Source organism: Acanthisitta chloris, unplaced genomic scaffold, assembly GCF_000695815.1.
Source record: "Acanthisitta chloris isolate BGI_N310 unplaced genomic scaffold, ASM69581v1 scaffold31030, whole genome shotgun sequence".
In the NCBI taxonomy this organism is placed as follows: domain Eukaryota; kingdom Metazoa; phylum Chordata; class Aves; order Passeriformes; family Acanthisittidae; genus Acanthisitta; species Acanthisitta chloris.
In genome coordinates this window covers 6,384-17,903 of record NW_008650429.1, presented here as the reverse complement: position 1 = coordinate 17,903, position 11,520 = coordinate 6,384, and the positions used below count along the sequence as shown (strand labels likewise).

At 41.6% G+C, this 11,520-nt stretch overlaps 1 protein-coding gene across 1 annotated transcript in view; it reads left to right on the top strand.

Moving 5' to 3' along the window:
* TATDN1 (TatD DNase domain containing 1) overlaps nt 1–11,182 on the top strand; it is a 14,986-nt gene extending 3,804 nt beyond the window's left edge. The window contains exons 4-11 of the mRNA XM_009085063.1: nt 383–526; nt 628–670; nt 5,315–5,400; nt 5,504–5,544; nt 6,821–6,897; nt 7,545–7,615; nt 8,503–8,629; nt 10,925–11,182. Of these exons, the coding sequence (XP_009083311.1) occupies nt 383–526; nt 628–670; nt 5,315–5,400; nt 5,504–5,544; nt 6,821–6,897; nt 7,545–7,615; nt 8,503–8,629; nt 10,925–11,027 (692 nt within the window). The 3' untranslated portion in view covers nt 11,028–11,182. The remainder of the gene's footprint in view (nt 1–382; nt 527–627; nt 671–5,314; nt 5,401–5,503; nt 5,545–6,820; nt 6,898–7,544; nt 7,616–8,502; nt 8,630–10,924) is intronic.
* Nucleotides 11,183–11,520: the final 338 nt, after the last annotated feature.

The window sequence follows — 11,520 nt, the reverse complement described above, 5'->3', positions numbered from 1 at the left end:
AGATCTTACAGCAGGGACAACCTGGTGCACCTTGAATAAGTTGTATTTATAAGTCATCTCCAGAGGTCTCTGCAGCCTCAACAGTTGTATGATTTGTTGGGGGCTGGTCCAGCCCAACAGTTCAGCTTTGTGTTGGGGTACACTAAACACTGTGTACTAACAAGAGACACAGGCACACGCTCTCATTGGGGATAGCCTGACATTCTTAGAGCGTAAAATATCTGTCTGTATCTTAGTGCCAAGATAAAGATGTTCAAAGGGAGTTGCTTTTTTAGGCTGTGAGCAATAAAACCCCCTCTGGATGCAGATACTGTCTATACCTTAGGTAAATTTTCTTCTTGTTTTTATTTACTTAAAACCTCCTAATTGTGTCTTGCTTCAGACATGTTTTACAGCACAGTTGGCTGCCATCCCACCCGCTGTGGAGAATTTGAGCAGAGTAGCCCTGAACAGTATTTAGCTGAGTTAAAAAATCTGATTGAACAAAACAAGACAAAGGTAATAGCAGTTGGCGAATGTGGCTTAGGTAAGTGCTATCTTAGTACTTCAGTATTTATTTATTTTTTCTAGACCTGCACTGAAAACATCAAAAAGTACTAAATGGTTTTTTTGTTTACCTGTTTGTAGATTTCGATAGATTGGAGTTTTGCCCAAAGGACATCCAGCTCAAGTAAGAAACTTTCAGTGACTACAAGTTGACTTGTAGCAATTTACAGGAGTGTTTTCTATCCTGCATTCTACTATCTTGTCAGGTACAGACCCTGCAGTTTGCAGGGAATGGGTCCAGGTTTTTATGTCAGAAGCAGGATTTTAGAGAAATAGGCCTACACTGAAGTAGTGCCACGTGCTAAATTTTGCCACCTGCCTGGTGTGACTTAGCATGTTTTTCTCTGTAAAACTGATCAGAATGGTGGATTTCTGAGTGTGACAAATGTTCATTCTTGCTAATAGTGAAGAACTCTAGGAGACTCATGGGGAAAATAACTGTAGCATGTGAATGAATTGGGTTGTTGAGTGAATGGTATGGAGAAAGGAACATAACTGTCAAAAAGGATCAGTCAGCAGTAGGAAAAGTGAGATTTTAGTAAAGGACATGTTAGCTGGGAGCAGATAATTGAGAGCTGGTGATACAGGTGATCTCAGGAGCTGGAGAAGTAATACATGCTGGATGGAAAGACGCAGGCACAGCCCCTAAAATCAGTTTGCATTCAGCGAGAACTTCTGTCTACAGAGGGAACTGACTGAAGGATGAGCGTGACATGCAAATCAGAGGAGTGAGTAATGAATCGCAGTTGCCTGTGACTGTTCTGAGTGAATCAGGCACTGGGGGGCAGTGGTTAGTTGTGTTTTGTCTGGTTGCTGCATGTTAGCAGGAGATGCAGTTCATCTCTTCACAATGCTGCAGACATACAGTGAGATACTCAGCAAAGGGGAGAGGACTTTTTGTGTTGGTAGAATTCAGTGTGCACGAAGTTCAGCAAAACACACTTTGGAGCATAACCTGTTTCTTTTCTGTGGCAAACGAAAACACTGATGGGAGTATCAGATTTTAAGATCCTTACTGACGTGATGTTATTTGGAGAAAAAATGTCTCGTTTCCACATCCAGTGGACTGCAGCTGGAGACCTGTAGTGACTTCTCATTGGGTGCACTGAAGTTGAGTTGAGAGGAAGGAGATGACAGGGTGGAACTTTGCAAGTGGTAGGTGAGTCTTTTCTGATTAAGGCTGATAATGGCAGAAAGTCTTTGTCCAAGATGTTTCACTAAATCATATGAAACATAAATGTAGCTTCTAAGAGATCTATTGAGAGCTCTTGCTGGAAATTGCTGTTGGAAGAAGGTGATTGAAAAAAACAAAAAGCAGAAAGTATGAGGGAGTGAAGAAATGTTGCGAAGCTCAAGGGTAGGTACCTCAAACACTGTGTTTGTAAATCCTGTATTTTCTAAGTGAACAACTTTTCCTTTTTTCTCCACACATTTGTGAGACGTGCTCAGGGTTTGGGGTTGGTCTTATCTCTGCTAATTGAATGCAGTGAGGTTGGAGTCAGGTCTTCATGACCTTTTGCAGACTGGAAGGTGAATTCTTCAAATTAATATTCAGTGTATGCTTGATAAATGAACCAAGGAGAGGAAGGCGGGGTGTGAACTGCGTGGAGGCAGTTCACTGGCTCTGGGCTGCTCAGGAGCAGAGGTGTTGCAGCAGTCACAGGGGTGGCCAGCCAGCAGCTGCAGAGTTCCCCAATAGAGCAGCAGTATGGTAGTTTCCCAGGGGCTAATATTGGAGCATGACCTCTATTAGTTTAATATTTAATCTTTATTTTTCTAGTTAGTTATGCTGTGTTTTCTTTTGGATAATTTTCAACTGTAAAAAAATGAACACTATTTTCGATCTTTTTTCTTGGGTTTAAAAGCTAATAAAGATGAGAAGCTAATAAAGATGAAATTCCTCTGTTGTAACATTCCTCAGACCTTTTTATTCTCAGAATTTTTCTTCATTCACAAAACTTTTCCAGCAGAAAATGGTGGTTTGAATGGTAGTTAGATGAAGGCACTACCTTCATACTATGGTGAAGGTCACATTATAACCTTGAATCCTGTGCTCAGTTCTGGGCCCCTCAGTTCAGGAAGGATATTGAGGTGCTGGAGCGAGTCCAGAGAAGAGCAACGAGGCTGGTGAAGGGACTCGAGCACAAGTGCCATGAGGAGAGGCTGAGGGAGCTGGGGGTGTTCAGCCTGGAGAAGAGGAGGCTCAGGGGAGACCTTATCACCCTCTGCAACTCCCTGACAGGAGGTTGGAGTCAGGTGGGGGTTGGTCTCTTCTCCCAAGCAACCAGCAGGAGGACAAGAGGGCACAGACTCAAGCTCTGCCAGGGGAGGTTTAAGTTGGATATTGGGAAGAGATTTTTTTATCAAGAGAGTGATCAGACATTGGAATGGGCTGCCCAGGGAGGTGGTGGATTCACCATCCCTGGAGGTTTTCAGGATGAGACTGGATGTGGCACTTAGTGCCATGGTCTAGTAATGACAGTAAGGTTGGACTCGATGATCTTTGAGGTCATTTCCAACCTGGCTGATTTTATGATTCTATGAAATGGAGTGGTAAGCATAAAGAAGTTTCACTTCTGCTGTACTACTGGGAGGGGTTTGTGGGGTGTAGAGACACAGAAACAGTTTTCTTAACCAAATTAAGAGGAGTGAACAGCATCACTTGAACCATAATTCAGAAGTGTTTGCCTGGAGATCCACCTCAGCAAGGCCAATTTACTTCAGCTCCTTTAGTGTCTTGATCCCAAATCTGAAAATACTGCAGCATTTGAACATAATGGGCAGAGCTAAACCTTCAACCAACCATGCAGAAATATTCTGAACATTTGGTATGGAGAAGGAGTGTAGAATCAGCCCAGATTGAATGACACTGTACTCGCCCAAAGAGAAAGGTTGTTCCTTAAGCACTAGAACTAGTCAGGCTTAGTTCTCTACTGAGTTGGTTTGTTATCATTCCAGTCACTGAACACCTGGTTTCTTCATGCTTTTCCCGGGTTTGCATTTTTAAATTTTTATTAATTATTATTCTTTTTCCTTTCAATAACTTCCCCATCCACCTCCTCTTTCTCTCTGTCAGGCCAAGTAGCAGCATGTGTTGTGCTTTGTCGGTGCTAGGACTGGAAGAAGCTCAATTTACCTTTCTATCTGTAGGGGCACTAAACTTTGTACTTTCCAGGCCACTACCCTTCTCAAAATTAGATTGAAACTGGTCAGTAGGTTACTTAGGAGCTTATTTGCAGCTCAGTCTCAAAGACCTATTCCCATATGAAACAAGTATTCTGTTTAAAAAAAAAAAAACCACACCAAAATCAAGCAATTGTAGCTATTTAACCACAACAGCAATCATGAGTTGCAATTAATTCATACTTAGTCAAACAAGCTAAACCAAGCACAGTACCTAGACAACGATTCAAAGTAGGTGTAATGCATTCTCATGAATCTTCATGTCAGTGTTCAAGGTTACAGCTGATTTCTGTTTTATCTTAGAAATTTGCACTGATAAACAGGGAAGGTAACTGATCCAAGAAATATCAACCTGTAATATACAGGAAATAGTGAAAATGGCACAAAATTAAATGACAATTTGCATGTTTTGTTTGTTTTTTAGGAAAATGCAAATCAAACTAATGGTTTAGTGCCACTTTCTCCTGACTGATTTGTGAATGGTACACAGCAGTATGTTGTGTTTGAGTTTGCCTTTGAAATGTGTCCTATAATTGACAATGGGAATTCCCCAGTGCCCTGGACTGTTTTTAACAGCAACACCTAAAGAAATCCCATGTGTGCACAGAGCCCCAGCCTGCTGGGACAGGCAGGATTGTTCTCCTGCCTTGTCCTTCAGCTGACATGTGAACACTGAGTCACCAATGCACTTCTGCTGTGACTTGAGTTCCTCTACTGTGCTTCCTGAGCACTGGTGCTTTGCATGCCTGGGGGTAGCATGGCAGCAGAGATGCTGAATGGTAATGCTGTCAGAGCAGAATTAGCTGCAAATGTCATGAATAGGTTAGTTCAGTGCTAATGTTTCCTTTGGAAACTGTATTGGGGAACCTGACTACCTAGTTACCTTCCCTCTGCCCACATCTCAATGTCTCTTCCTCGCTGTTACCTCTCCTTCAAAGGCAGCTCTAGGAGAAGGCTAAAAAGGAGCAAAAAGCAAAGGATGCATGCAAAGGAGAGGAGGGGAAACAAGTGAAGACAATAGGCAGAACGGAGCAGATGTAATGTGCCTCCTATTGGTATTTGTTCCACCTCAGAAGAGGAAAGGCTGATCTCCTTGGCTGGTACAGCTCAGCCAGCACTGATGCCATTGTGGCCATTTGAGGCTACAGAGGCCTGTGCAGTGCTCCTCCCTCACCCTCACCACATTTACCAGTGCTTCTGGAAACAGTGGTCATCCACACTTTTCCATTCCTGAAGTTCAGGTCTTTGTGGAAAGAACAGTCAGTTCCTCTCTCACTGAAAACAAATTAAAAAAACCAAACTCCAGCACCCACACTACACAGGAGTGCACCCTCAGCATGTCTGTGTGCATTCTGATGCTCCTGCCCACTCACCTGTCTTCCAGCATAGACCACTACAGGGCCAATACACCATGGCAGTGAGCTTCTGTTAAGTCCTTGCACAACTGGGAGCTTTTGCATGGCAAATCCACTAATTCTGTCTTTGGTTCTGGAGGACAGATGCTGGAAAAAACTCTTTTACTGCCTTTATTTGCTCTTACACCAAGTTTCTGTTTAAAGGTTATTTTTTAAAATTTATTTTACAGGTATTTTGAAAAACAGTTTGACTTGTCAGAACAGATGCAACTGCCTATGTTTCTGCACTGTAGAAACTCACATGCTGAATTTTTAGGTGGGTTTTGTTTGAGAATTTCATACCCAGAGCAAATTCTGAATATGAAAATCTTTCACCTTTGTTAAAAAGCTGTTACATGTTTATGTATTTCATTTCACAGACATAATGAGAAGAAACCGAGATAGATTTGTAGGAGGGGTGGTAAGTATGGACTTTGACATAGCAGTTGTATTTACATGCATGTGTGTGAATGGTTTTGCTTAATATGCAATTTATTGTTTGTCACAGAACCTGGGATAACCTTCCTGTTATGGGATTTAACTAGTAAGTTTAGTTCAGTAACTTTAATCAGTAAGTTTTCCAGTCTCTTGTAGTATTTTTTTTTTATTGCTTATTCAAGGGGATTTTTGCAAGGTAGGAAGATAGGCTGAGAAAAAGCTCTGCAGCTGACGTGAGCAGTTTTTCTTGGCCTGTCAGATGGACAGTTTAAGCACCTTATAACTGATATTGGCCTTTTCCCAATTCCCAGTGTCTGTAACTGCAGTGCACTCAGACCACGGATAATTTAGATGCATGCTCCCAGTGGAAGCCATAACCTCAGACATTTGCTTCTGACGTTAGACATTGTTTTCAAATTACATCCAGGTGCAACTTTATTCTGATTTGCTGTGATTACTTTATGCCTTTGGATATTCAGATCATGTTTTTTAATTCAAAAGCATTAACAGGAAGAATAGCAGGAAAAGCTTTGGGTGAAATGGTTAGGCAGGTCCAGCAGTGCTCTTAGAGATTTCCATTATGGCTGGGTTTTCCAAAAGTAATAAATGCTTGGATTATTCTATCCTACTAACATCAGACCACACCTCCTACAAGAGTATCTCAGTCCTTAGGTTTCTCCTCACAGCATGGGGAAGCAGTGTGAACAGTTTGTTTACTCAGGCTGAGAAGTTGCAGTTCCCAGATGTATTACACCGTCTGTAACTTGTGACCCTCCACTTGCCTCTGCAGTCCCTGGAATGACCACACAGACTGAGTTCCAGTGGACTAAAATCTGTGGAGGACAAAATGCTGTGTCTTTGTCAGTGCCCTGTAGGGAATATTGAGGAAAGAATGTGAAAATACAGCATGCACAGGATTATTTCCCGAATATGATCTCCCAGCTGTCAGCTACAGGAAACTCCTGGGCCAAAAGAGTATCACTGGATAGGCCTTTCCTACATGTATGTGTCACTAATAAAGCATGGTAACCACTTCTGTTGCAGTATTCAGGTGACTCCAGCCTGAACTTTGCCCAAATTCAGAACCTAGTCCCATCATTCTGTTTGTATAGGTATGTAGTGCACACTGATACGTAGTGCACACTGATATGTAAAGAATGCTGTCGAAGGCATTTGATGCAAATAAAAACTAATAGGTATTCTTAAATGAGGGAAGTACCTTTATAGTTGCATATATCTGTGCATCTGTATTGTTCTAGGTACATTCCTTTGATGGCACAAAGGAACAAGCAGCAGCTCTAATAGATCTGGATCTGTATATTGGAATAAATGGCTGGTAAGTTCTTTACAAGAAACACAAGTAATTTGAAATGGCAGCTGTACTGAACTCACTGCTTTCTTTCAAACAATGAGGTCAGGTTTTCAAAGCTCACTCTTAATCATCTGACAGATTTAGAATTGCTCTCATTAGTCTGTTAGCCATAGAAAGTTCTTACCTTGCAGCTCAGTGAGCTCATCGTGTTGTGTTAGGTCCATTTTACTACCCTCAGGTCAATCCTTATTTGTAAATAGAAGGGTTGCTGGATGTGGAAGGAGTCTGAGAGATGTTTTAAAAAAGCCTGATTTTAAACTGCCATGTCAAATGCAGGAGTAGTGCAAATGTAACCCGAGTGCCTCATCTCCTGGTTCTGCAGTGGGAATTCTCAGCAGTCACCTGGCCAGAAGCCAGCACCACTCTGTAAGGCACAGGGGCTGTCGCCAGTGAGGGCAGGCAGGCAGGGGCTCTGCAGCTGACTGGGGTGAGATGGCTTCCAGAACTCCAAATCTGCTGTTTTCTGCACAGTTTGAATTTACAGGCAGCATTGCTAAAAAGCAAACTCATTCATTCACAAAATTATTTAGGAATCTGTCTTTGTTACAAAGCATCTCAAAATAAATACTTTTATACAGCTTTTTTTTTTTTACCAAACTCTCATTTTCTAGTTCTTTGAAGACAGAAGCCAACTTGGAAACACTGAAATCAATTCCTAGTGAACGACTAATGATAGAGACTGGTAAGATTTTATATCTTGGTCAGTTTGTGACTTAATCACCACTGGGCAATGAGGTATGCTGGAAAAGCAGTGATAAAGCAGAATCAGGACCTAAGGAGTTCAGAGCAGGAGAAGGACTGGCTGTTTCTCCACTTGGGAAAGCAATTTACAGGCTCCAGAAATATTCCTTTTCAGCCTTCTGCTGGAAGGAATAAGCTGCTGTGTCAGTTCCTGACATTGCAGGGGGAGATGAAAAGGACAAATTGACAAGCCCAGATTTGTAAATGCACCTGAGTCCTGCTTGGATAACTTTTAAAATGGAGCCTGCTGGAGCTGTGCCGAGCGCAGGGCAGTGGCTGAGAGCTTTGCCTCTGGCAGCAGTAATGGCATTTGGGAACAACAGCTCTGTAAAGGGAATGGGTGGAAGAATGCCTGAGTTCCTCTCAGCCCACTGAGCAGTCGTTTTAAGGGACCAGCTAGGGATACCATGCTCTCTTTTGTCATGTTAATTGCAGTTATTAATAACACAGTACTTAACTTCTGAATCTGAGAAAGGAAAACCACAAACTGCCTAAATCCTTAGCTTTATTTGCACACGAAGTACAGACCTGTTCTACGGGAAGTTTCTGTGGAGCATGTGCAGTGTATCTGGCTGTCTTTATCACGTCAGAGGAAATCAGTGTCATGTACTATTGCTGATTTTTTCAAATGCAAAATCCTGAAGGTAATGGTATAGAAATCCAAAGACTGTGAAGATGTTAAATTGCCCAAATCTCTTAAATGCCATTTTGAATTGAAGAGTCACTTTAGAAATTGCTACTTTTGTCTGTAGAAGCAGTTGATTAAACTACCTCACGCTATTCTCAAACAATTGCATACTCTTAATTCTTTTTTTCAAATTAAACTAGATGCACCTTGGTGTGGAGTGAAAAACACTCATGCAGGATCAAAATACGTTAAAACTACCTTTCCTACAAAAAAGAAATGGGAGAAAGGACACTGCTTGAAGGACAGAAACGAACCCTGTCATATAATGTAAGTGTATTACTCTACTAGTATTTCAAATACTTCAAATCCCACAGGAAAAAAATCAGTTCATTAGTATTGTAGTAAATAGGAATTAGTTCTAAATGTACTGAAACTTGTGCAAGGTAATGCTTTAGGCTGTGGAAAAAATAGAAAGTCTTCATTTCCCCACTTCAGCAATTCTGGATGTAAAAACTCCCTGAAAGTGAAATGAGTACTGTTGTTATTCTTTCACTCGAGACTGTAGAACGGGTTAAACCCTGTGAAGTAACCTGACTTCAGGATTCATTTCACTCAGCTGTTGTTCAAGTAGAACTGATCCAGCCCTGGGGATCCAGGGACAGTCCTGCAGAGGGGACAGTGCTGAGGCACCAGCAGTGCCTGTGCCACTGCTCCTGCCACGAGGCCTGTGACAGGAACTGCCGCAACGTGCGTGTGGTCAGGGGCATTTCTGCTGCTGCTGTGCATCAAACAACTGGAGCCTGTGGAGTTTAGCTATGAGTGACAGCAGCCAACATATAGAGTAGTGAAAAAAAACTCCAGGGCCTTATGGCCAGAGTTTGAAAGTACAGAAAGTACAGTAGTATAGAAAGTACAGTACTTCCTCATAGAGGTGTGAAAAGCAGTAAAATGTACCATTGTTTTTAGTGAAAATGTTTAGTTATCTCCATTAAACAGCACTGATAGATAAAATGCCTGAATTTTCAGAATTCCTTGTTTGCAACTAGCTTTTGAAATACTGCTCAGGATAGAACTAAAGATCTAGCAAGGTGTCTAAAAAGTTTATTTGAGAACTGAATGGAATTTGCTGCTATTCGGGAGACCTGAAGAAACTTAGAAAACCACTGATGATGCTAAAGCATAGTTTAAGCTTCCACGGTGCCATCTCCTGGTGTTCAGATGTAGCTTATGCAATGAGGTCAGTTGTAATACCCTTTGATTTTTATTTGCATTTGAAACGTGCAGTGCACACAGTAACACGCAGAGCTCCTTCAGTGTTTTAAACTTTATAGGGTCAGTCCCTGATTTTGGAGTAGGGGAAGAGATGAACTTAAAGCAGTTTTCTGATCAGAAGTGCAGAGCCTCTAAGCCTCTGCTGTTAACATTTCAGCAAGCCTGTGTGTTAGCAACACCCCCACGTCTTTGTCTGCTGCTTCAGCTGTAGCTTACAGGAGTGTTCACAAACCCCAGAACTGCCAATGCACAGGGTCTGTCCTAGATTGGCACACAGGTGCTGTGATTTGGCTTCTGCTTTATGAAACAGGATCTCATTTGGTTCAGCCTTATTTCAAAATTAGCATCCCTTTAGCATTCATTATACCCTGTACTAATTGCAGATTAGTAACTTGAAAACCTCCTAAACCTTAAGAAAACTGAAGAATGGTAACTGAGAATTTGAGATTTCTCAAGTAGCAAAATCTGGTGTGAGGAAAAGTTATTGAAGCCACCAAGTGCATTTAAAGGTTAGGGTATGTATGCTGTTTAATATAGCTCCGTTGGCAGGAGGAGTTTGCCACGTCTTTTTTTGGTGGTGCCAGACACCTTTCCATTTGATGGTGATGTTTCATCTTCATATATATATTTAGAACTGAACAACTCCCCTTGGAAGCTATTTTTAAAAACTTTTTAGCCACAAAAAGCTTTTTTTTTTCTCCTTCTCCTTTTATTAAGAATGATTGATACAAAACCAAGAAAGTAAATGCAGAGAAAAAGTGCAGGTTGTGGCTTGGTTTTAATGGCATCCATCCCATTTCTTTTGCCTTCTTTTTCTGGCTTGTATCAAGGCCATGGGCCTTTGGAAATTCCTAATTTATGGTTTACTGCAAATATCTGAACACATTAATCACAACTGAGCTAGAGAATGGGTAAGTAGGACTGAGTTACTTTGGCAGCCACACACTCAGATAAGGCTCTGTCTGGAATTTAAGCTTTGCCATAGACCAGTCTATTCATAGTGCAGCTTTGGCCTTGAAACGTTAATGAGTTTTAGTCTGAAAAATGAAGAGCATTGATAAAGACACCCACAAAATGACACCTTCTTCAAAACAGAAAGCTGTTTAATTACCTCCAAACAAGAGTCAAAAGACCAAAGACGAATCTGTACCAGTGAGCAACCAGTGTTCAGGAAATGGCAGTTAGTGACTGAAAAGTGAAGTTATTTGCATATCTGAGCACCTTGCCTATTGCTCTCAGCACAGGTTTTTATTCCAGGTTAATCTTGGTGACTTGTACATACACATGCAGCAGTTTGAAGTACACTCAGTACTGGGTTTCTGTCTCCTAATATCAATCTTTCTTTTTCAGTCAAGTACTGGAAATAATGGCGGCAGTAAGAGAAGATGACCCACTTGAGTTGGCCAATACTCTATATAACAACACTATTAAAGTCTTCTTTCCAAATATATAAAGTTGTTTTCCTTACATTTATTCAGCATAACTTCAGTAAATATATTGCAAAAATGTAAAAATCATCATACCTGCAAGTTCTCATCAATGGAAGCCAATATGTAGTGGTTTTTGGTTTCTCTATGGTACAAGATTAAAGCTGCTTTTGAAAAGGTGTTCTGCATTTGTGCAGTTTCTCAGCCCTGTTCCCCCTTCAAGATTCAGGATGGACATCAAGGCTAGCCCAAGCCTGCCCCTCCCGTTAGAGCTGCATGCCCTAGGGGAGGAGTGCCAGGCTGCTGCAGTCAGGGGCAGAGCCCCCAGGCCCGTGGCAATGCTTCGCTGCGGCGCCGCAAAGCTGAGCAGTGTTGGCTTTTCTTCCACACACACAACTGCTGTAACATTAAGTCTACCTACCTAATTTTTTTATTTTAGTCTTTAAAAACACAGCTCACTAGTTTCTTGTGATAAAGCTCTGCTAATACTGAATTTGTAAGTAAAGCTGCTTTGGCTCA